Source organism: Diadema antillarum, unplaced genomic scaffold (assembly GCF_040938485.1).
Source record: "Diadema antillarum isolate AM-2024a unplaced genomic scaffold, OU_Dant_1.0 seq00001239_RagTag, whole genome shotgun sequence".
Classification (NCBI taxonomy): domain Eukaryota; kingdom Metazoa; phylum Echinodermata; class Echinoidea; order Diadematoida; family Diadematidae; genus Diadema; species Diadema antillarum.
The window spans coordinates 166,751-194,110 of record NW_027272026.1 but is presented as its reverse complement, the minus strand read 5'-3'; the positions used below and the strand labels follow the sequence as shown (position 1 = coordinate 194,110).

The 27,360-nt window shown below is 40.9% G+C and overlaps 1 protein-coding gene across 1 annotated transcript in view; it reads right to left on the bottom strand.

Annotated features, from left to right (window-relative positions):
• LOC139745197 (profilin-like) overlaps positions 1-26,836 on the bottom strand; it is a 39,672-nt gene extending 12,836 nt beyond the window's left edge. Inside the window, 3 exon segments of the mRNA XM_071655603.1 lie at positions 8,090-8,273; positions 26,487-26,569; positions 26,572-26,836. Coding sequence (XP_071511704.1) covers positions 8,090-8,273; positions 26,487-26,569; positions 26,572-26,626 — 322 coding nt within the window. The 5' untranslated portion in view covers positions 26,627-26,836.
• Positions 26,837-27,360: the final 524 nt, after the last annotated feature.

Sequence of the window (27,360 nt, the reverse complement as noted above, 5' to 3'; positions counted from 1 at the left end):
ACAGGCCCCGCAGCTGAGCTCACTTTGTTCACCCCCTTCGCTCACCACCATACAGCAAGAGGGCCCTGGTAAAAGGCTAGCCTAAAGTACAAGCTAGTCATTAAAGGTCCAGTACTAAACTCATTGTATTCACTCTACATAGGTCTATCACTTCTGATTCTTGCGAAGAGGACTTTTCAAGATCCCTTGGGGAAAAAAAGGGTGGGGGGGCCCTGGGGTCCCCTAGGTGGGGCATGGTGCCCATTTGATAAAATTGAGATCCAATCCCCTAGGGATGCTAACTGCCAAGTTTGGTGAAAATCGGTCATGAGGTTTTCAAGAGGAAGATGAAGATAAAAAAGGTAATGCATGATGCACGACGGACAACGCACGTCGCATGCCAGACGAAGAGTGATTGCAATATCGTAGCTCACTTGAGACTTTGGCTCAGGTGAGCTTTAGAAAAAAATGCACTTGAGAACACCCCCATAATTCTGCAAAAACTCTGAGAGCCAAATGTAGTGCCAGAAGATGTTACCTCAGGGAGGAGCTATGAAACATCAAGCATAAAATAGCATGCACTGTGTTGGGCCTAAGGAATCACACTAGCTTTTGTCTTTGAACCTTTGACGATTTCGATTTTTTGTTTATGACTATGTTTTTCTGTTTGTTTGGTTGTTTGGTTGTTTAGTTGTTGTTGTTGTTGGTTTTTTTTTTTTTTTTTTTTTTGGGGGGGGGGGGGGGTTGTTAGAAAGTTTGACAGAGGAGAAAATAATATTTCTGCTACCATTACCAGCAAAAACTAGAACTATCACTCATTGTGATTAATTGTATACCCCCACCCACAACTGAGGGAATAAGCTCAACCAGGACTAATTTCTTTTTTTACTTTTTAATGGAAAAAAAAATGTTACCATGGAAATGCACTGTTCAAAAGTGAATATTATGTATTGCTCACTGTTAATCACATGTCCCACATCTCAAGTCAAGTGCTCAAAAACTGAGTGAGCAAGATAAATAAACTGACAATTTGTATGGTTTTCATTAAAAATTGTGTTATCATGGCAACACAATGTTGGACATTAACAAAAAAATGAAGTTTGCACAATAGCCGTCACATGTGCCAAATTTCAAGCCAAATGATAAAAGGCTGAGGGGTTTAGTTGAATTCACAATATTAGTGTATCATTCTCATTCAAAATATACTGTTACCATGGCAACACATTTTCAACACTGACAAAAGATTTTTTGCACATCTAGGTAATGTAGAGGTAACATGTGCGAAATTTGAAGCCAAAATGCTTTAAAACAGAGAGAGTTGGGTAGGAGAATCAAAATGTTTGTATGATTTTCATTCAAAATGCACTGTTACCTGGCAACACACTGTTCAACAATGATGAAATATAAAGTTTGCATATTATATCTCTGTACTATAGTGGTTGCATGTGCTAAATTTCAAGCCAAATGCTCAAAGACTGAGGGAGTTACCTGAATCCACAATATTTTGGCTTGTGCCAAAAGGGTGGGTTGGGTGGTGGCGCGTCGCGTTAATGGGAACACCACCCTTCGTCCAAAGCCCCCCCCCCCCCCCCCCCCGTTTTGCCGAAAGGGTGCGTTGGGAGCGTTGGGTCGCGTCGCGTTGACTGGAACCCCACCCTTCGTCCAAAGCCCCTCCCAGTTTTGCCGAAAGGGTGCGTTGGTACTTTTTCTCATGTGATATTAAAAGACGAGTTTTGAATTTATATTTAACCTTCAAACAACCATTTCAAAGAGGCTATCATCCGGATAGGGTTTACACTCTATTACAACTTGGTCTACAGCCAGTTGGTCTAATAGACTGTTTAATATCAGTTGGTCTAATATATACCAGTTGGTCTAGTCATCATTTCGTCCAATTACTGTTTGGTCTAATTGTTATTTGTTGTTTAATATCAGTTGGTTAAATATGATTTCAAAACTCGTCTTTTAACCCTATAAAGCCCAAGGGGGGGGGGGGGGGAGGGGCACATTGTGCCCCCTACCAAATTTTCTCCTTTGCCCTTAATCCAGTTTTAACCAAATTTGGTGACTTTTTCCAAAAATCTTATTCCGAACATTTTGATATATAATTTAGCTATATTTGGTATTGCTGGTTGCCATGGCAACAATAAAACCGACAACCATGTCAGTCAGATTTTGCATATTTTTCTGTTCCAATTCCAATTAACCATATTAATGTATAAAATGGGCATTTCTTGGCTGAAATTTGCTGAAGGAGCAAAATGTGAAGTAATTATGGCCCTGAAATGTTTTTCCTAAATATTTCCTTTGTTTTTCTGTGACAATGCCATAAAACAGTAGATATAATAGAGATACTTGAAAATAACAGTATTTTCCAAAGATTGCCATTCTATTTTGTGTCATTTTGATTCCTCCACCCAAGTTATACCTCTAATATCATTTGTTTATCACATTATCAATCTGCAAACTTAAAATTCCGATATTATTGGAATATGAAATATGATAACTATGCATGTACCTATCCCTAACAATACATCACAGGTCTCATAATGTATTTCTTTATTTTGTTATGAATAGCGCCCCCATGTAGTGACCTTGAGAAATTTCAACCATAAAAAATAATGAGCTTTGACTTGCAGATCATTTGTGGCAAATATGAAAAATATTGGTCTATGATAAGACATACTGGGGACAAAGAAATTATACAGAAAAATCATGTTTTTAGCATATTTCCTAAGTATTTCTTTATATTTTGGTAAATAGCGCCCTCTATGTGTCACCATGAAAAAAATCAAGTATGCGGTCATGTAGACTATGAGTTGCTCTACCCATGTGCCAAATGTGACGATGAAACATCAAACAATAACATCAAAATAACTTGGGCTTTATAGGGTTACATGAGAAAGATAGAAAAAGTACCAACGCAACCTTTCGGGGGGGGGGGGGGGGGGGGGGGGGCGGCTTTGGACAAAGGGTGGGGTTCCAGTCAACGCGACGCGATCCAACGCTCCCAACGCACCCTTTCGGCAAAACCGGGGGGGCTTTGGACGAAGGGTGGTGTTCCCATTAACGCGACGCGCCACCACCCAACCCACCCTTTCAGCACAAGCCCAATATTTTTGTATGATTTTCATTCAAAATATGCTGTTACCATGGAAACGCATTGATCAACAATAACAAATGGTTAAGTTTGCACATCTACGTACCATAGTGGTCAGGTGTACCAAATTTCAAGCTAAATGCTCAAAGACTGAGGGCACTAGCTGAATCCACAATACATATGCTTTTTGGTGAAAAAAATGCTGTTACCATGGCAACGCATTGTTCAACACTAATAACAAATTAAGTCTGCACATCCATATGCTATAGTGGTCACATGTACCAAATTTCAAGCCAAATGCTCAAAGACTGAGGGAGTTAAAGGGGAAGGCTAGTAACTGATCAGTGGGAATCAGTGGAAATGCTGGGAGATGATTGTTCCAATCCTTATGGGATTCATTCAAGAGTTCATTGTATATCTATTGTTGTGTGAAAATGATTTGCTTCAGAATGGTCTCATATTCAAGTAATGTGCAGTTTAATGCTTCCAGGTTAGCGTCCCTGGTCCGTGATGGAGCATTAATCTGCACATTACTTGAATGTGAGACCGTTCTGAAGCAAATCATTTTCACACAACAATAGATACAAACTGTAATGAACTCTTGAATGAATCCCATAAGGATTGGAACAATCATCTCCCAGCATTTCCACTGATTCTCACTGATCAGTTACTAGCCTTCCCCTTCAACTGAATCTACAATATTTTTGCATGATTTTCATTCAAAATATGCTGTTACCATGGCAACACATAGATCAACAATGACGAAAGATTACATATGCACATCTACGTAGTATAGTGGTCACATGTGCCACATTTCAAGCTAATTAAAATACTCAAAGACTGAGGTAGTTACCTAAATCCACAAATGCTTAAAAACTGAAGGAGTTAGATTAATCCACACATTTTTGTATGATTGGTAAAAAAGAAACTGCCGTTGCTATGGTAACAGATTTTTTAACGCACACACCAAAGATGTTTTGGCACAACTATACATTACATTGCTCACATATCCCAAATTCAAACTGAATTGTTACAAAACTGAAAGAGTAGTTTGATCCACAACATTTTATAACATTTTTATGAAAATCTGCTGTTGCCATGGCAACGCAGTATGAAATACTCATGAAAAAAGGTGTCTTGCACATTGGCCTGTGGTAGCAGTCACACATGCCAAATTTGAAGTTAATTGCTCAAAAAATGAGAAAGTTGTTTGATCCACAAGTTTTTATGAAAATTTGCCGTTGCCATGGCAACGCATTAAGCAATATTTAACGAAAAAGGTGTCTTGCACATCTACCTTTGACAGCGGTCACACAAGCCAAATTTGGGGTCAATTGCTCAAAAAATGAAGAGAGGAGTTCGATCCACAACATTTTGCAAGATTTTTTAAAAATTTGCCGTTGCCATAGCAACTCATTGTGCAATACTAACGAAAAAGGTGTCTGGTACATCTTCCTTTGATAGCGGTCACACATGCCAAATTTGGGGTAAATTGGTCAAAAAATGAGAGTAGTTCGATCCACAAGTTTTTATGAAAATACGCCATTGCCATGGCAATGCATTACGTGATATTGTTTGTTTGTTGTTTGATTGATACTTTATTTTCTGCAAATCAATTTTTATACATAAGTTACATAATCATGAAGATGCAGGAAATATAAAGTAAATTCAATGCAGAGTCGTTTGACTCGTATAAACCACGATATATATCCAAAGTACATGTACATAATCATGAAAATGTAGGAAAATAAATTTAACACAGTCTTTTGACTTGCATAAACAACGATATGAAAGAAAATTAATGATATACTGTATACGCTATATATTTCGCGGGGTTTTATTTTCGCGAATTTCGCGAGTCGGGAGCTATTCGCGAAATTAACAACACGCGAAAATATTACCTTCCAAAATGAATCCCTTGCCTTGATGATACAAACATTTCAGTACTAGTATACCATGTCACGACTTACCGAACAGACCATACTGGCTAAGCTTGTTTACGCACGTCCACGTCTACTTATGAATACTGTAGAGAGCCAATCCATTATCGCAAGGGGACCACTCGTCAGAAATCTAGCGCGATGGACTTAACCACTTCAAAAATGTTGAATTCTAACTTACTAGTTCGCAGAGTTTGGTAAGTTTTTTTCATGCAGTGTATAACTAGTATCATTCTTATTTGCTAGTAAGTTGAAAATTCATACTTTCTTTGCCACTTCATATTTTCTCTGGTCCCCCAATCGCAAATTTAACCACTCGCGAAAATGTGTGACAGCGGTAATTCGCGAAAATTTATGTACGCGAAAATTATAGCGTATACAGTAATATACAGCATGCATGTCTATGCAGCAGTGATAAGAATAACATATGTAGTTAAGTAACGATTATGCAGAGGGCCGCCATTATAAGCATTGCTTGAAAAGATGGCCGGCCCGAGGAAAAGATAGGGACGTACTAGATTCGTAACAATACAAATACTAACGAAAAAGGTGTCTTGCACATCTACCTTTGATAGTGGTCACACATGCCAAATTTGGGGTCAATTGCTCAAAAAATGAGAGAGGAGTTCGATCCCCAAGATTTTGCAACGGACTGACCGCCCGACCATTTTAATTTCGCGAATCTTGGTGCTCGCTAATGCACGTGAACATTCCTCGTTTTACAATACTTTATACCGGGAGACTATAGACCTATACAGTTTTGAACCAGAAGCTGTGCTGATGCAGCAGCCACAGTTGTGAAGACAAAGGAGATGATGGTTCTAATTTTTCCAAGGATCACAAGTATGTGGAAAGAAGGCTTGCCAACACAGGTTGGAAAACAAAACTTCTTTTTACATCTACTTTAATTAAAACTAGAAATGTCGCTATGGCGACTGATGCCTCCGCCATAATGCATGATTCTCCCGATAGGCGTATAGTACAATGTCTTCACAATGTGGGATCCATGACAGTTTCACATAACTGGCAAAATATTGAAATGACAGGTTTGTCAGAAATGTCTTGAACTGGGTTGCTTTAATTTTCTATTTAAAGAGTGCAGGTACACATATTTGGGGAATTGAGAATTTTTACTTGAATTCTGACAGACTTTTTAATAAGTTTATGCATTGAGTAATTTCCAAGGTATGAAGAAAGAGTGTAATGACGGTACAAAATGGATTTTTTTTTTTTTTTTTTTTTTTGGGGGGGGGGGGCATTGAAACCTGGCCTTTGACCCTTAACCTTTGACCTTCTGGCTGGAAATTTCCCAGAGAATCTCCATTAGGTAATGCATGTATTAAGTTTTGACACTAATAATGCAAGCATTGCATATATTAGTATATGAGGGAAATAGTAAAATTTTAAGGAGATGACCTTGACCTTTGACCCCCTAACTATTGACCCATGACCCCTAAATTCCCTAGATAATCCCTGCCAGTCAGTACATGCGTATGTACCAAGTTCCAAGAAGATGCATTGAATCATTTGCAAGAAAAGTGATATTGCAACATTTTCACCTAACCTTTGACCTTTGACCTTATGACATGAAACTCTCTGGAGAATCTTTACGCAGTAGTACATGTCCACACCAAGTTTCAAGAAAATACCTTTGGGCATTGCATAGATATGGGGGAAATTGCAACATTTGTAGCATTTGACCTTTACCTTTTGACCTTTGACCTCTTGCCAATGTCACTAAAATCTACTCAACTAATTGTCCCATCATACACTGTACATCATCCTTGGACCAAGTTTGGTGAAAGCTGCTTCATCCAGTTTTGAGTTATCACGTAAACAGATAAATTTTAGGATTTGACCTTGATCTTTGACCTTTGACCTCTGTCTGATTTCACTGAAAAACTAATCAAGTAATTGTCCCATCATACATCATCCTCCAATAGAGTTTGGTGAAATTTGCTCAATCCAGTCTTGAGTTATCGCGTAAACGGATACAATTTCATGATTTGACCTTGACCTTTGACCTTTTGCCGATTTCACCCAAAATCTAATCAAATAATTGCCCCATCATACTTCATACTTGGACCAAGTTTGGTAAAATTCCTGTAAACATTACTCAAGTTATCGCGTAAACGAAAGCGGACGGACGGACGGACGGACAACCCGAAACATAATGCCTCCGGCACCACTTCGTGGTGGAAGCATAAAAATGACTTTATTGTTCATATTGGCATTTGCACTGCCACAGCACCAGTATTTAGGATAGTTTAGTATACATGGTGCATAGAGGTACAACTTGTAGCTCGGCAGTGCAGTCCTGGCAGCGTGCAGTGCATTAAGAACTCCTACCACGACATCACAATATGTCACCAGCCACATTCACAATTTAGTCTCTGTTTTTGGGGTGGGGCTTGCAAACATAAAATCCTCAAAAACTGGGGAGTATTTTTTTTTTTCTGCTCAAATCTGAGATTTCCCAAGAAATGTACGGGTGGATTACATACATTTATAATTCTTTGAGTGCCTACAAAGGCCAATACAGTTGAATTTCTTTGGACCTTTAAGACTTCCAGCTAAAATGTAAAAGTTTAGGAACGTGGCATGAATGCATACGGTGACCAGCAGATTAATAAAACACCCACCCTCTCCTTACCTACAGTGTATGTCAGGGCTCGACACTAACTTTTTGCGCCGGAAATTAGCAGTTTAATTTGTTGAAAGGATGGATGAAAAGGACTGAATGAATGCCTGAGAGTGAGTGTTGCAAGTTTGTTGAAGTTTATTCATGAGTAGATATGTCCAACTTCTAATTCTTACTATCATAAATCTTAAATATTTGACTCATTAAAAATAAAGGACTTTTAATGTTTTTCATTGTTTTTTTTGGGGGGACACCAAATTTTCCTCTCGGGCCACCAAAAATTTGAAATTTAGGATTTTGGTGGTCCCATCGGGCCACCAAACAAGAAAGTTAGTGTCGAGCCATGCCTATGTACATGTATAACAATGGGGAAAATGGTCATGAAAGCACTCTTGTCTACATACATGCATTAATACAAACATACAATACCTGATTTGCTACATTGCAGTGTTATAGCGCCATAGTTCTTTTTCTTTCCTAGTACTAGCTTCTTTTCTTCCTCACGTAAGAACTGATATTTCTCCCCTTCGACGAAGACTCCTCCAGCCATGAATGGTGTGAAATCCTTACTCTTGAAACATCTCGCGATATTTGGGCCCTCTTGACCTTGGAGCTGCATGAAAATAAAAAACAAAAGAAAAGAATAGACTTGAATTGAAATAAATGATTACAGTGCTCACTTGTTAATTGAGAACCCCACTTAAGTGCAACAAAACTTGGTATAACCAATTTTTCATGTTATTTCCACTGCTAAATCAGAACCATAAACCACTTTATTGAGACAAATCTGGCTGAAACACTTTCATTGTTCATCATTAATGTCTAGAAATAATAAGTAAATTCATAGAAATAATTGCAGGGATTTAATTTCCTTACCAGAAGGATTGTTTTCTAACCAGTTCCTAATAGACTGTGATGACTGCAATGGAAACCACGGGTGTATCCAGGATTTTTTCTGGGGGGGTCGTAATCAAAATTTTTGGACCTTTACCTTTGCGAGGGAGCGGAGCGACTGAGCGGGTGTCCCCCCTCCCACGATAGGGACTTTTTGAATGATATATCTTAGAATGGGGCCATTTGGTGCATACAAAAGTGACTTTTTAGGCATACTTAAAAAAACCCATTTATGTTAAAATTGGTGATAAAGAATTTGTGACTCGGTAAGTTGAAAACTGCATTTAAAAAATGTTGCTGACTAGCTACATAATGTACACCTTCCTAGAGTACATAGTAAAATGTTTTGTGGACCATTTAATACAAGTATTCCAGAGTTGACGGTACTTTCAGAGATAGTCAATCCTGCCTAACTTTCCCTCCGAATATGTAGTAAGAAAGGATTCTAGAACCTCTTAGGCAGGGACCTAAAAGCAAGTAAGGAGCAGGCCCGCACAAGCAACCGCGCGTTGCTGCGCCGCCCGGCTGGCCGGCCGCGCCGGTTGTAGTAGGCCAGCTGTGTGTAGTCAACCAGTTCGATGAGTTGCTGATGGGAAGCAGGAAAATCGGTTAACAATGCAATGCGGCTTAAGCCTTAGAAATAAGGTATGGCAAATTATAACTAAATTACGAAATTTACGAGGTTTTAGACAATTTGCTGGAACACCACCTGGTCACTTTTTTTTCCTGTTGTTTATAGGGTAAAATGTCCTCGAAAAACAAAAATGTATTTTACCAAAAGTGGACCTTTTGAATTCTTTTTTTTTTGTGGGGGGGGGGGGGGATGTCGTACGACCCTCCCGGCCCCCCCTTGCATACACCCATGGAAACATTTGCGGTTAGGTAGTAAGACGTACACAATAGCGTAGAGGCGGTCATCTTATCGAGTGTGGTCACCTTCTACTCATGCACTAACACTGTACTACCCCCTCAGTGTGATATGGAGAGTCACCTTCCCCGCTGGCAGCTCATACTCTCCCTGTTCGTGCATAGTATGCATGCAGTGTGTGTGTTTGTGGGTGACAGCATAACAAAGGGGCATGAATATGAGTTTGTACGATCGTTGCAATCAGTGTCATCGTAATGTGTATACATGTTAACATGTTAAAACAGCGTGCGTGGAAGTTCGCATGGCTGCCTTTCGAATAGTCTATTAAATGCAATTCTTGCGGTCGGCTACACGTCACTTCCGGTTGATGTGGTTGCGCAAGCAGCTGGAGTGAAAACAAACAGCTTGCAAGTGGAAGCCTGCATGCGCTGCGCAAACTGCTGTGCATGTGCGATGCGCATAATTTATGTGCAACTCTAACGTTAATACGCAGACGACATGCACATGGGGACTGTTTTTCATTTTTCATTTTGTCATTTGTGCCATTTATGAGATACATGCATCATGTCTTGCCAGCCATATTCTAAAAATCTGGATTCTGGATCCTGTCGATCGGTCCCGACTCCCGGTATTTTGCCAAGCGGAGGCAGCCGGACTGGACCTGTGTGCCCTTAGTGGCCGTATGAAATCGTGGCAGGACTCTCCCTGGATCAACGACCCGACAAAATGGCCAGATGTGCAGCCTACCCCGATATCTATGCTTACCTCGTAGAAACTCCAGGTAGGTCTATAGGCCTAACGTTAGTACTGTAATAGTAGTACAAGTACTTAGGGTAGGGCCTAATCCTGCTGCCCGCACAGCTACCTTAGGCCCTAGTACAGCTTGCGCTAGCGTTATGCTATAGCTCGCGGGGTGCCCCCGCGTTACCACTCCAGGCTCACGCGACTGATAAGTTTATGGTTTGTTTTCACTCCAACCGCTATCCATGACCCCATGACACGCAAAATACCCGGATGTCCGACCACGAGAATAGGGAAGGCATTGTGACTTTACATACTTTGAAACCCCTCTAAAAAGGGTTAGAGGGTTAAAGCTCACGTGTGTTATGAATACTTGTATGCTTATTTCAAGGTGTTTCAAGGTCAAATGATATGTGTATGACTTTTGATACTATTTGAACCTCAAATGGAACAAAAGGGAAAATGATTTGCAATTATCGGCTACAAAGTCCTCATAATTAATTTTATTAACACGATTCAAATTCAGTATAAACACCCTATACCTATTGGAAATTTGAATGATTACTGATTTTATGTTTTTCAGCTGTACTTTCAAGGTCATTGTCATGTTAGATGAAATAATCAGTACCAGATCCTTTAAATATTCATTGCAGACTACCAATACTGCAAATATAAACATGACCAGGCATTCTGTCTGAGAGGAAATCAATTTTGAAATATGGTGTTCAATTTCTAAAAAAAAAGTAAAATGCTTTCTCTCCTTTCGCATTCCCTCCTTCTCTCTCTCCCTTCTTTTCCTTTCTCCTTCTTTCTGTCTCTCCTTTGATGATCGCCATCTCCAGCCGACTTCCTGAAATCTGCCTGTAGAGATAAACATTCTCGATGATATAATTAAAGATAATTGACGCAACAAACTTGACAGGTCCAGGTCTCGAACTCACTATCATGAGATTCTGAGCCCAATGTGCTAACGATCGTGCTACACAAGGAATTGCGAGACGGAGGTAATTCATGAGTAATATCCAATGCATCAAACGTACTATGCTCGCCGTAGATGGCGCTATTTACATACTTTCTTCCGAGTTGTCTGCCTTGTATTGTTTTGCATAATAGGTGCAGTCTTGAAAAATGAAGCTTCACCCCAGCACAGACCGACCTCAGACCTCTTCTAGTTTTGACTGTTTTTCAGGCAATTGAAGCATTATGTGTGTAAAATGAAAACCTACAGAAGGCTTATAGGTGGACAAGAGTCTATGTCACAGGAAATCGCATGACCTTAGGACTCAGGGGTCCGCGTCACCCTAAGACACCGGAGACCGTGTCACCCTAGGACATCTCGGTCCACGTCCCCCTAGGACACCGGGGTCTGCGTCACCCTAGGACATCGGGGTCTGATTATCCCTAGGAGTGCGGGATCAACGTTACCCTAACACTAACCCTGACCCTAACCCTAAACATAAGCTCTGTAAAACATAACCATCAAAGATTTTTACATTCTGACTGTAAAACTATACACATATCTTGACTACTAGCATTCTTCATGCTGATTTGCATTTTGGTCATGGCCGAGTTGTCTAATTGTGGCGAGTTAAATAAGGGCAAGTTACCTTCAACCGAGCGACTTGCGTGCAAACCCATACACAGCAAAGTATGATGTCCATCCATCGCATCAGTCTTTGAACTACACATGTACATCACGCTAGCAATTAGTAACATCAGAATTCATCATTTTTACAACTAGTGAACTACACCAGGTGCCTAATTTTGAAGGAAACAATGTGGCATTTAATACTTCACAACAAACAATTGGCTGTAAAGTACGCACAAAAATTAGGATTAATCGCTAGCAGCATAATGTTAGTCCCATCTACGTAAATACAGTTGGTGAGTAAATTTTTATAGGTTTTTATTAATTTCTGCCACTATTTCTACCTATAGACATTTATATAAGGCAATGTGCACTTTACAGCCCTATATTATCGGTACATTGTACCTCATTCGCCATACAAAGGTGATATCCCATGAACCACCATGCACTGAGCAGCAGGCGAGCTTCTCTTGCTGTATGGAACTCTGTTTGACTAGTGATAAGGTCACTAAAAGCCCGTATCCGGGCACTTACCCCCTGGGCAACTACCCTCCGGATAACTACCACCCGGATAATTACCCCCCAGGTCTATTCCCCCTTAGGGCAACAACCCCCCCGGACAACTACCCTCCTAGGGCAATCACCCTCCAGGGCCATTACCCCCTAGGACAACTACCACCCGGTCATCTACCCTCCTAGGGCAACTACCCCCAAGGGCAATTACCCTTAGGACATCTACCCCCTGGATAACTACCCCCTGGGTAACTACCCCCTGGATGACTACCCCCCGGATAACTACCCCCCAGATAACTACCACCCGGATAACTACCCCCTGGATAACTACCCCCCCCCCCCCCCGATAACTACCCCTTGGATAACTACCCCCCGGAGAACTACCCTCTGGGTAACTACCCCCCCCCCGGATAACTACCCCCAGGATAACTACCACCCGGATAACTACCCCCGGATAACTACCCCCCGGATAACTACCCCCCGGATAACTACCACCCGGATTACTACCCCCCCCCCCCATAACCATACCCCGACCCCCCCCCCCCCCCCCCCGCCCCCTCCTGATACTTACCTACTGGACAACCCTCCCTCCCTCCCCGCCCCCCGAAAGAAGTACCACCCTTTGTAATTTTTCCATAAGTTCATAACACCATATCAGAAGATGCACCTTTCTCTTACACTGTCATCATTTACTCTTTTGGCTTGTCATTTTCTACCGTTATAACACATTAGGAGATAAACATAAGAAAAGGAGAGTTGATTTCACTGCAATTCATATTTCCTTAACATTAGCGAGGGATCCTTCGATATAAAGCCATAATTTCTGATAGGATCCGGGCACGGTTTTATGAAGTCAGTCCTGACAAGCTGTCAGTTCCACACAATTACCAATTGTTGTAGGTCGATCAAAGCAGGTCCATGGTAACAAGTCGGTGACTCGAGCTTATCAATCAAGCAGAACCCATGGTTTTATTGAAATTATTAGAGACTAACAAGATGTCATAACTGGCAACTTTTATCAAACGGTGCCCTAATCTGTCATAAGAGTAAGATTACAGCTTGTTTTACATACAAGTAGAATTGTGCTAGTTTTCAAATTAAATGTCCTCGACACTTTAAGGGGAAATCCAGTTCAAATTAAGTTAGTCTGATTAGAAAGAGTAAAATATTACGAGTTTAACGGTATTTCTTTTTTTTTTTACAAAACACCCCTAGTTGTTAACGAAGTCTTTTGTCCTGCACCCTCTTTTTAATAGATCTATAGAGAGTTGTAGTTGACAGAATCCTTTTTACATTATAGGGCTGCTCTGTTTTATCCTGGCCATTTCAAGAGTACTTTTTTTTTCACAAAAACTTGAATCCTTCTTGGAATAACATGCTCATTTCGTAAGGGGTTTCTAATTTTCTCACCCAAAAGATGTTAAAAACCTGAAGTTAGGTCTCGACCAAAACCAGACGATATGTAGTGAAATTTTTTTTTTCAATTCAAATAGCAAACGTTGTTCGAAAATAACAATGTGAAACGTAATTTTCTGGGGGAGAGTTATTGTAAGAGGGGTGACTGTTTGGAGTCTAATTTTAATAAGGAGTAATTGTCAAGGGAGGTAATGCTCTGCGGTGATCATACCAAGGAGGTGACAATCTCTTCCCACATTCTTGATATACTAGTTGTTAATGCCCAATGATGCAGTAGGGCAATCCTGAAATGAGCGTTAACGGTATAACAGTAAAATAGTTACAAAATTGATGAAACAATGCAAAGAAAGCAAATTAAGATAGAGACGAAGAACACAAATAAAGATACAGTGCACTCCCGTTACAACGAACACGGTTATAACGAAATTTCGTTATAACGAAGCAAAACTTCTGGTCCCAAAATTATCGCCATTAAAGTCTATGGTACAAAATTCGCTTACAACGAAGACGGTTATAAAAAGATTTTCGTTACCACGAAGTCTTTTCTGAGCACCACTGACAAAGAAAAACAAAGGAAATGTGCTCCGTTATAACGAAATGCGGATCGCCGATGATTCGAAAATGCGTAGCGGAACAAGCATTTTTGAAGCGTCTCTGCATGAGCGAACGCATCATTGAATGTTCACTCCGCGTATCACGCACAGTTTCCGAGGAAAACTTGCATTATTGTAATACAATAATCTGAATTCAGATAAGGTTTGTTTCATTGTTCCGAAGTCCTTCAATACAAAACACATAGATTCTGATACAACTAAATGTCCATAATAGTTCGGAAATGAAATATTAAGCACATTTTGGCGTTATTCCATAACAAAGGTTTTTTAATCCGATAATAAAATATGGTCCTTATTCTCATTCTTATACGGTTCGTTAGTCCGAACATGATAGGAATTCAAAACGTTTGTTAATCGGAACATTACAAAAATATCGTCCATGGTGAAAAAAGGAGAGTACACTAACAAAACTTAAGAACTGCAATCCTTATAATCGTCTTAAGATAAATAAATCTTCGAAATAAGTAACCTTTCTCATTTTTTTTTTTATTAACAAAATTTCTTCGGAATAACGAACCTTATTTCATTTTCGGATGAAAAAGCCTTCGGAACAACGGACTTTCTGAATAGTGAACCTTTCTCACTTTTTGATTTATAAACCTTCAAAATGACGAACCTCATTTCATTTTCAGATCAACGAACCTTCGGAAAATGAACAATATATTATTTTGATCTAAATCATGAACTTTCGGAATAATGATTCTTCAGAAATGCGAACCTTCAGATAAACAAACCATCGGAATCCCGGGACTGGCGAAACTTCGGAATAAGGAGGCTTCGGAGTAACGTACTTTAGTAAGAAAAGAACCTTTGGAATAGCGAACTGTAACCAAATCCTACACCGTCATTTTCTACGCATGTGTGACAACACAAACAACTTTATGCTCTTTTTAAAATGTAATATTTAAACGAAATTAAAAAGGTATTCTCCCATCTCACATAGCTTTCCAGCGTATGATGAGGATTCAACAAATATAATTTTTTTATGCGTGGTTTCCTTCTTTTCCTTATACATTGCATATTATATTTGTTCTGTTATAATGAAATTTCGTTAAAACGAAAAAAAAAACAAAAAACAAAAAACTGCCGGTCCTGAGCATTTCGTTTTAACGGGAGTGCATTGCACATGAACGCACACGAGATAAATCCCTTGTAATGAGAGAAAGAGAAAAGGTGAGTAATGAATGACAGGAATAGACTACTTTCACGGTGGACAGAGAAAAGCGAGAGGGAAGAGGAAGATGATGGGTCAAAACCAGGGCACATGAGGCATGAGATATAAGCTCCTCAAAATAAAGAAGTGTTACATGGAGTTGTGGTAAACGATAGACGATTGTGGTTAAAAAAATATTGCAAAAAGTATAACTCATTCTGAAGTGTAACATTTCTTCAAAATGTCTTTAATTCAATGGTAATTAAAACTTCTTTTATACTATACTATCAAGAGAAATCCGAAATTTCGGAACAGTAAAAGAAAATACAGATTTAGCGAAAATAGTTTTGGTTAAAGGCATTGACATTTGCTGGATTACCGGGTAGGATATGAAGGGACAGCTTCGTGTTTTATGAACATAGAGTCAAAATACAGAGGGAGAAATTAAGCTTGTACATAAATCGTCCTAAATGCAAACGATACAAATCGTAAATCCTTAAAGGGAAGCAGTCCTGAGATTTTCACTGTACTGATAATTAAGAAGAGTAAAAAATATAAACTTTCACCAATTCATACGCTTGGACATCAAAAATTGTCTCCGTACGCGATTTTTGAAAAATAATTCCTGCAAGCGATCGTGAAAGAGCCGGCAAAAAGATGCTACGTAGTGCATGCCCTACTCACCAATTTGACAGCCGTGCCTCTAAAAACCAATTTAAGTGTTCAAATGATTAGTTGAAATTTTATCATATAATGTGAAAGTTTGTGGTTTTATAATTTCAAACAAAATATTTCAAGCTTAGATATATATAATTTACGAAAAATTAATATTGTAAACATAAATTTATATGTATTTTTAAACCAAATATACCATGAACTTGACATCAAATAGGCACGGTCGTTTTCTAGCTTCCGTCCGTGTTGCATACTTCTTAGCGTAGAAACCACTCTCGCGCGCAAATCCTTACCATTATGTGTACATACACAGTACACTCGACTCCGTCCAGTCGATTTTGGCATTCAAACCGAAGATAACCTGTGCATGAGAGAGTCGAATTCTTCAAAGAAAATATTGTTTGTATCTCAATATTTCTGTAAGTAGTCAGATAATCGCTTTTCCTCGAAAAAAAAAAAAATATGACGTGAGCCGGGAAGGGTAAACACAGGGGGTCGTAGGGATATGATTTCGCTCCACTTTGCCGTGCATGTCCAGTCGGCACTGGAAGCAGCTAGCTCAGTGGCACTGTACTGCAGTCCAACCCCGGCTGCAGGCCCACGGTAAATCAAACATAGCTAGCCACTTTCCTTACCTCTCTACGCTTTTTTCCCTCGGTTCTCTTCGAAGTCGATGCTCGAGGTGTTTCTGTTTTATAACTCATGTGAGCAAATGGTCAGGATTGCATCTGGTTTCAGGAGTTTTCTCGGTTTATAACCGAGGGCCGCAGCCTGCCGGTCCACGTAAAAACATCGCTTCACAAATTGTCCACGCACAGGTAGGTCACAACACGATTTCGAGATTTTGTAGGCCCTAAGTTTCTTATGTTCGGCATCGTTGTACCGATATTTCCCAGCCATACAGCTCACCTTTCACGATACTTTTGTTGGTCTGGGACGGAAAAAAGGATTTTCCTGGGAAATTTTCTGCACGATTCGAGCAAAACTACTGATGTAAGATAACCTGACCAGACGACGCTGAATGCGGTCGCCCCTGTAGTGTACTAGCAGGCCTGTGTAGAATCGTTTCTACCTACAAATATGTACACTCTGTACGTACTATAGAACATGCATGAGCGGCGACAGGTAGGGCTGCAGCTAGCTGCGCTTGAGACTGGAAAAGTGCGAAGGGCATACCGCGTACGGGGTGCGTACGCGTATCTACCGTAGATCTATCATCTACTAGTAGTTGTACCGTCCACACGACGTGCGAATAAATACACAAAACACACACACACACACACAACGTAGAAACAATGTCAAATACGAGTCGGAGTAGCCACCGACGTCTTCATGCATCCGGGTAAACTAGGGAGCGTACGGATAACGAGCAGAAGACGGCTGGGAAGAGTTGTGCATCGACGACGTATGACTCTCCGCCAAGACTTGCTCATTAGCATATTCACCATGCAGAGTCACACTTTTTCAACCAAAATGTACGAGCTTATTTGGTGATTTTAAAGTTTGTTTTTGGTGAAAGTAGTTCATTGGAGGTACCAACAACAACATATTTTTTTAAATTTCGTGAGGACTGTGTCCCTTTAAGATGTTGTTTTCATAAGATGATGTCTCAGTATGGCATCTCCGTGATTCCTGGCAAATAATACAAAGACCTTCGTTTTCTGTAGTAATGATATCCTTTTTATTAAAAGTAAGAGTCGGGGGGGGGGGGGGGGGGGTGGGGGCAGTGACCCGGGAGGTAGTTAGCCAGGGAGTAATTGGCGTGGTGCACTGTCCTGGGGGTAATTTTCCTCTTGATAGTTATAGGGGAGGGCGAGTTGTAGGCCTACTTATCCGGGGTAATCATCCATGGGGAGTTATCGGAGGGGGTAGTTATCGGGTGGAAGTTATTTGGGGTCTAGTTATCGGAGGAGGGGGTAATTAACCTGGGGATAATTATCCTGGTGGTAATTATCGGGGGGGGGGGGGGGGGGGGGGTAGTTATCCGGAGGGTAATTATCCGGGGGGTTAGTTATCCGGGGGTAATTATCCGGGGGGGTAATTATCCGGGGGGTAATTATCCGGGGGGTAATTATCCGGGGGGGTAGTTATCCGAGGGGTAGTCATCCGGGGGGGTAGTTATCCTGGGGGTAGTTACCCAGGGGGTAGTTCTCCTGGGGGTAAGTTACCCAGGGGGTAGTTTTCCGGGGGGTAGTTATCCAGGGGGTAGTTTTCCGGGGGGGTAATTATCCAGGGGGTAGTTATCCGCGGGGGTAGTTTTCCAGGGGTAGTTATCCGAGGGGTAGTTATCCAGGGGGTAGTTTTCCTAAGGGGGAATTGCCCTGGGGGGTAATTGCCCTTGGAGGGTAGTTCTCCGGGGGGTAGTTGCCCTAGGGGGGAATTGTCCTGGGGGGTAATTATCCGGGTGGTAGTTATCCGGAGGGTGGTTTTCCAGGGGGTACTGTTCCTAGACCCCTAAAAGCCCGCCTCACTCACTGCGCTTCTGCGCAGCAGACACATCAAACACTGCATGATCACGATATCGCGTGCCTTTTTTGGTCTCTGCTGCAGGATTATCAAGCTTTACATTTACAATGTTGCATCGCAGAAAATTGCCATGATCATGGCGCAAAGTGTGAGAAAGTTGGCAGTAGTCTGTGATACATAAGATAAACTTTACATTTTTGAACATCCTACATGTAGCTCACACCAGTTTGCCACAACAGATACGAGAATATCTTTGCCTCCTTCATCCATCCAGATCCGACCCCATCACAAATCGCGCAAACCAGCCATGCGGGCGAGGCGTGTGTGTGTGTGTGTCCATGTAGTGGCTGCCCATAAATCGGTAGCTACACTGTTGTATACACAGTCTTGTTGCTGTACTATACACAAGTGCGTGCTTGGCGCTTCGCACGGCGTCTGGTTGAACGAGTAAAATGGTAACTGTGTAGACGATATAAACACTAATAGACTGACGAATCGGGATAAGATTTTGGAGGTTTTTTAAAATCGCTATTTCACAGAATAATTTCGCCAAGGCCGTGAGTGGACATAATTATATATGTCCTCTGTAATAGTTAATATTAGTGATCTCCTGCTTAAAGGGCATGGCTAGTAACTGATCAGTGGGAATCAGTGAAAATGCTGGAGGATGATTTTTCCAATCCTTGTGGGATTCATTTAAGAGTACACTATATATCTATTCTTGTGTGAAAATTATTTGCTTCAGAATGGTCTCATATTCAAGTAATACGCAGTTTAATGTTTCCAGGTAAGCATCCCTGGTCAGTGACGGGGCATTAATCTGCACATTACTTGAATATGAGACCGTTCTGAAGCAAATAATTTTCACACAACAGTAGATATATAATGTACTCTTAAATAAATCCTACAAGGATTGGAACAATCATCCCTCAGCATTCCCACTGATTCCCACTGATCGGTTACTAGCCATCATCTTTAAAGGGAACACAAACCCAAAGAGCAATGTGGATCGAGTAAAAGCAGTAATATTAGTAGAACACATCAGTGAAAGTTTGAGGAAAATCGGACAATTGATGCAAAAGTTATGAATTTTTAAACTTTTGGTGTTGGAACCGCTGGATGAGGAGACTACTAGAGGTTATGACGTACACAAGTGTATGAGTGGACAACAATATAAAGAAAATATAAAAGGAATTCCACAAAAATTCCCTTTTCTAGCAAAATGAAAGAGTACTTGACTAGCCTCTCTTAGAAAGCAGGGGGAATAAGTGCTACCCCTAGATGTCAGTATCAAGTTGATGGAATGTGTAATTTTCATGAAAAATGAATTTTTATTGAATTACCCTTATATTTTCTTTATACATCGTAGTCCACTCATACGACATAACTCTAAGAAAAAAGAAAGTAGTTTCTCGTCCGGGTTTTTTGAGCAAGGCGATGAGGGAGGTCCTTACTATTTGATATCTTACTATTTTTTCGAGGATTGTCAAAATGAAAGTAATATGTGTTTCTCGTCGGGTAATTCTGAGAAAGGTAACGAGAGAGGGCTTTACTATTTTCTATATCCAATTTACGAAATGAAATATCACTCTGGTAGCTGTGTTATGAGAGACCAGGTTCCAAGTGTATGTTTTGCCTGCACTCTGTGCATTTTCAAACAAATAGATATACGTTGTATGTACCATACTTGAAATGAAACTTCATGCATGCAGAAATACATTTGCTTTTTCTTTCCACTACAGATGTCGAAGGGAAAATGGCCATCTTAATACTGGTATTTAGTGTTGTAATGGCATTTCTGATACCAGTGTACTTGCAATTCTGATGTATTGTGCTATTAATTGAAACAGGTATAAAACATGTCTTTCAACAAATGTACGACTGAAATAAATTCCACGATATTCAAAACACTGCTTTATTTATCATTTGTGTTTGTGACTTTTTGTGTCCACACAGCTGGTATGTACATGTATCTGCATTTCTTCACAGTACAATTGTAGCACATTCAACTGGAAACTGGCTTGTACAATAATTGCAGATGGATTTCAAAATGATACTGATATGGCATTACAGCATTAAACATTTAAAGATGTTTCTTCATGTTCTAAAAAGACATTTGATAATCACTCATCATTTGGACGATGAATGATTGTATACCAAAACTCAGCCATATGTTGTAAAACATGTACCTGTGAAGATAAGTCACATTCTCCCTTCATTTCTTCCATGGCCATCATTACAGCGCTATCACCAAGAAGCAGCAGTGATATAAACCACTTATGTGAGTGATGCACAATTTAATACCAAATCTGTGTATATTGCTGTTTATGCATGACAAGTATACCAATTAAACTACACTGTGACTGTATTCATTCAGTCATATCAAGGGTATGGAAAAAAACATATTTTTTTAACATCAAATATACACATTTATGCATCACTTGTTGAACCTATGAATCCAACCATTATATCTGGAAATGCATAGCATTATTTTTGCCTTTCAACACAACACAAACTTACTGAGTTAGATCTTTTCTCATACCATGAAAACTTATTCGCTCAAGGATTTAAAATGCCGCAGACAGTACCGCCAATTGTCAAACCTGTGAAACAACCATCTGATTTCCTTTTTACTGAAAGACAGAATACGAACCATTTGAATACTATACTGAGTATTCACTATTTAAAGCCGTTCACTGTGCACACGTGCGCTTGAGATCGGTTCTCTCCATCACTCCATGATTTTTTTTTTTCTAGCTCCAGAACGATGCTATGCTGGCTGGCTGGTCTCCTCTACTACAGTGAAACCCCGTTATAACGAGTTCGGTTATAATGAGGAACGCGCTTATAACGAGGTGATCGCGTCGGTCCCGTTTTCCTTTGCGTGTAATGGCAGAACGAATCGGTTATAACGTGTTCGGTTATAACGAGATTCCGGTTATAACGAGGACAATTTCCAAACTGTAAATGTACAGAAGGTGCTCAACGTCCTGTCTACATCACGACGTACCGAGTGCGCTGTACATCACAGCCCAGGCCCGCCCATCCAACTACAGTTCAACTGCTTTGTGGGTCATTCCTTCTTGCCGAGCTCGCAGTGTGAAATGCATGCGTTATTACATACGCACTACAGAAGCTACAGCTGTACTACAGCTAAGTAGAGGACGCAAGGCGTAATTAGAAATTAGACATCACGATTGGTAGGTGAATTGTCGATCTTTTTTTTTCGGCGGCCGAAAAAAATAGTAAATATCAAAAAAGTCGATGCGGCAACAGAAAATCGATGCGGGCGGGGAGCGGGCTGGGACGAGAATTATGAATTTCTTGGTATTTTCAGCGCCATTTTGAAAATAGTAAATAGTAAAAAAATCGATGTGGCGGCCAAAATCGATGCGCGCGAGGACGAGAAACTGGTTTCTTTTTTTACTTGGCCTAATAGTCTCCTTACCCAGCAGTTCCAACACCAAAACTTTAAAAATTCATAACTTTTGCATCGACTGCCCAATTTTCCTCAAACTTTCACTGATGTGTTCTACTAATATTACTGCTTTCACTCAATCCACATTGCTCTTTGGGTTTATGTTCCCTTTAAAACATAACGCAGCTGTCATTCATATAAAATCATGATTGAAGTACGAAAGTTTACCACTCGTCGTTGCGTTCCGTTGTGTGCTAACTATGCACAGCATACAAATGATTTTACAAAAGTGAAAAATATACATACACAGTATTACATATAATAATATACATTGTATGTAAAATTACAAAATCAAAATAACACGCAGGCCCTAAAGTCTCAAAGACAATCACTGCCAATCAGTACATGAATATTCATTAAGTTCCATGAATGTACATTGTACCTTAAAACCATTTCCGGGTATGAGGAAAAAAAAGAAATTGGAATTATAACATTTTCACTTTATGTTTGACCTTTAACCCTAATATTTCCAAAACAATTTCTGCCCATCAATACATGCATATATTCATTTAGTTCCATGAAAGTTCCTTGAACTATTTCCCAGATATAAATATAAAAAAAAATGTTTCATTTGACGTTTGACCTTTTGCCTTAAGTTGCATGAATGTACATTGTACCTTAAAATCATTTCCGGGTATGAGGAAAAAAAAAGAAATTGGAATTATAACATTTTCACTTTATGTTTGACCTTTAACCCTAATATTTCCAAAACAATTTCTGCCCATCAATACATGCATATTCATTTATTTCCATGAAAGTTCCTGAAACTATTTCCCAGATATAAAAAAAAAAAAAATGTTTCATTTGACGTTTGACCTTTTGCCTGCTGGTCGGCGGGAGATCTCCCGTCGAAAACGGGAGAGTTGGAGTCTCTGAGTAGGCCCTACTTCTCTGTGAACGCAGCCTAATTTGTAATTGACTTTCAAATTCCATGAAACCGTGGTACCGAAACCGTCTGATAAAGTCCATCTTAGCATGTCTGATAGCCATAAGAAATTTCATGAACAAATCATTTAACGTTAACTTGTAGCGTTCGTCATTCAGCACTAGATGGCGCCCTTGCGCATGTACATCGTTTTCTACACACGCAGTGTGCTCACTTTCTGAGCCCATTCGCGACGATCGCTAGCTGTAGCAGTTATGACTGGGGTGCATTGATATCATTCTTTTCAAAAGTAATACGGCCGTACTGCAAACAACATGTTCGAATCACAAACCTGTACTACTTTTGCCATCCTGTATGTGGGTTTGCGTCTGCTACCTACCGCGAGTAGCCAAAGGAGGACGATCTGTTCGGCATTTTAAGTCGAAATTTCGCACTTATTTGTCGTGACCTTTGGTGTATTTTGTACTTAATCCACATTGCGCAAAATATGGCAGTATCAAAACTTCACTTTTTTCAAAATTGAAGTGTTTTCTGATTTTTTGAAAGGAAAATTTATCGAGCTCATGTGAGCTCATGCGACAAGAACGGTACACGAAATGGACCTTGCAATGCCTGTTTCAGTGAAATTGGCTGGCCCGATCGGAGCCCGTGAAGAGCTTCGAGCTTGCTGCCGCTGGAGTCGCTACAGGTGTTGTGTGATTTACGACTGCCCGCGGACACCGCACGCTGGCTCAGCTCTCTACTTACGATGATCGGCAAATCGAAGCCACTAGGGCGCTCGCTAAGTAATGGGAAAATCGTAGACACGAAAAGTTATTAAAATGCAAGATTTTTTCAAGAAAACGAAAAAATCAGCTGATTTCAACACTTTTTATGTGTATATTACATATCAATCTACGGATAATTGATCTCATTTCATGGCTTGGTGTACATCTGATTTTTATATGAAAAACGCTACGTTAAGGGAATGATAACTACACGCAGACGACAGCGGCTGCACGTCTATTCCTTCGCAGACGTTGTTATTTTTCAGCGGTGGGCGTACGTTTCCTTCATGAATATCTTTATTAATCGTGCAAAACTAAAATATAAGGAATTACCATAATCTATGACAATCATTCAATAATCGGTATGCGATTTTTTGTTTAATTACGTCTAAAACTCACCGAAATCCGTGGCTAAAGTCAGGTCTGTAAACGTCCGTATTGCTTCACTCCTCATCTGCGTATTATTTGAATGGCATTCACTCTCGTATACTACATTGTAGGTAGTCGGGGCGGAAGTGATGAGCTAGTCGGAGTGACCCATAAAAAGGTCAAATCATTGCCGGCACAGCACGCGCGGATACGAGTGTTGTAGCTTCACGTACGTAACACATAAAACGCACGGGCGCATGGGCGTACGTAAAACGCAACTACTTCTGGTTGCGCATGCGTGGTAGATTGTTGATTTTGTGAAGCGCTCGAAGGAAAAGATGCCACCGCACAATTACTCCGAAAAATTCAACAGTAAGGTCTGGATACCAACAAAACGCCGAATTCAACTCAACCACAGAGACTCCAACTCTCCTGTTTTCGACGGGAGATCTCCCGCCGAAAACCTATTTTTGCAAAATCTCCCGTTCTCCTGCTGGAGATTTGATATCTCCCGCCCTGGCTCTGTGTCTCCCGGTGGAAAGGATTTCTTACTTATTGCTATCGTATGTTGAAAAAATAATGCACTTGTCAATGTAATGACGCACCCCACTACCCCCGGGCATGGGTGCGTCATGGTCATTTTTTGACTGACCACACAGGGTTTTTGACGGACACCACAGTCACTTTTTTGACTGACAAAACGCTGCAAGTGACGAACACCACAGTCACTTTTTTGACGGACAACACGTTGAAAGGTCAGGTACATTTGACGCACCCCCGAAAATACTGAAACGATTTTTGCATACGTTTTATTCAAGCAATTTCATTTTCTTTTGGTTCGTAAACATAATTTGTAAAAGTTTCAGCAAGTTTCCCTTACCCTGGCCCTGTAAGCACCGTGCCGTCATTCACCGTACATCACGCTGCTGCAGCTACGATATTCCGTAAGGGAGTATGTATTCTGTGCATGCAATCCATACATGACAATCACATGTGTGCGGATGCGCTGTGAGTGCGCGGCCATTGCTAGTCCGGTGGATGCATACTGCAGAGCAGGTACACACCACGCCACGGCATTCCCGCGAGTAACTATACACGGCCCAGTCGCTGTACGTAGAGATTCGCACAGCGTACTCTAACAGCGTCGCGCGTCTGGTCGGCATCCCGCGAGCAGAAAATGGCATGCGGCAGGCAGTTTCTTCTGCTGCCGCTTCTTTTACTGTCAAAAATTTGCCTTTGTCACCACAGAACATTATTTAGGCACACATTGTATTGGAATATAAACGAACATTCTTCGATAGCAATGTGTGTTGGTGTTGCATCGCAATATGCAATAGGCACGATACCTATACTCAGTTTGGGAAACCCACTCACAAGGGGGGCCCCTCCTTATAAGTAACCCGTCCCCCTTATAAGTAACCCCGTCCCCCTTATAAGTAACCCCCGGAGCACCCCTTATAAGGAGTCTCCACGCTTTTTTGCAATGCAACGCGAAAATGAAAGGACTGCGGCAATTCGCTTGATTATGTCCATAAAGCTTCACAAGTTTCCTAGTTACTCACGAAATTTGAGCAAAATCAGTTTGAGGCATCATATCTAAAATCATGGATTTAAATGCGATGTCAAACGACCCATGCGAATGCTGAAATGCGAGCGATTACTGGCGTGTGTGTCGCCAGGCGCGGCGGCGCGGCAATGCTCGAGTGCAGACGAGGCGACTGAGTACGTACTCAGTCGCCACGTCTGCCGATGTGAATCATTTAGGTTTAGTCGACCCATGTAAGTATTCCCAGTAGTTTTTGTTGAAAAATTAAGGAAATACAGCGCCGGAACGGCACCCGTTTGGTACAACATTAAAATATCGATGCCAAAACGGCGCAGCCCCAACACTGTACGTTGTACGTTGGGGCTGCTGGTCGCAGTTAGGTAGATCTATGCATGGGTGTGCATTTCTACATCATGATTACCATACCAATTTAAGTAACGTTACTATTAACATGTTAACTGTTAGTATTAAATATCAGGTAGGCCTAGGCCCTACGTTAGTACGTAGATTTGAATGCGCGCGCATGCGCCTTACCGTATTTTCGACTTAGGCACACCCATGCATAGATCTACCTAACGTTAGGCTACCATTCCCTTTAGCCTGACCAGACCGGGCTAAATTTTACCCGTTTGCTAACGCACGGGTGCACGCGCACTGCACTGCGGTGCGGTGGGGCCTATTTCACGATTTTGCCGTATTTTCTTAGCTTCGCATGTATAAATTTAGTATCTTTCATTGCAAAAGGGTCCAAAAAGTTATGATCACGCCCCCCCCCCGAAAAAAAAATCCTTGATACACCCCTGTAAGTTACTAACGTACACCTGTACTGTATGTAACAATAGAGTTCCCCACCTTCAATGCACATGCATGAGTAGGACTTGTCCAGGGAGCTCCACCATCTAAACCGATAATACACGCCCTGTCGGCATGTGCAGTCCTTGCTTATCCTTCGTTTGGGAAACTAAATTATCGATGTATGAATCCCACGACATGATTTTGTATGAGATGAGGTACTCGGTTAACCTTAGGAGAACAGTCTTATACGGAAGACACAGTTATGAATTACTGTGGTAAATTGCAGTAGCAGTCCAAATTTCCTTCCAAGCTAGCTAGACGAGTGCTAGTGTAGTGTGTAAGGATCCCCGTGTGTAATGCTCGAGTACGACACGACACAATTTCAGCTTGCTTGTTTGCAATTGCGGAATGAATGCGCACCATTCGTTCGCAGCCAGGCTAGCTTAGCTAGGCGCTGCATGCAGTGCACTGCATGGAAGATTCTGCGCGTGGTAGTAAGTCGTAGCGTTATACGATGTAGAGCTCCAGCGTGCGGCCTTGGCCGCAAGCGCCGTTTTTCTATGTCAATGGTATCAAACCTGTTGTTTGTCATGATCGCGAGCGCAAGCATGCGCGCGCTTCCTGCCCGTCAGACTAACTCGGCCGTCCGGAATGGACAACTCGCCAACGGAATCGTGCCTGTCATTTTTTTTTTTTTAATTTCTCAGTTATTCATCCTGAAAATGAGTTTTCTCTCTTCAAATCCATCTTCTAAAATCCTATCTAATATCTGAATGTGGATGTGATTTCCTTTCCCCACTCTTATGTATCAAAATAATGGTTCAGCAAATCAATAAATGTTTCATAATTAACCCAACCTATGTCTTTCAATCTTGAGAGTTCCCCAAATTCACAATCAATCACAACATTTTTGCAGTTTTCATATTGTTTT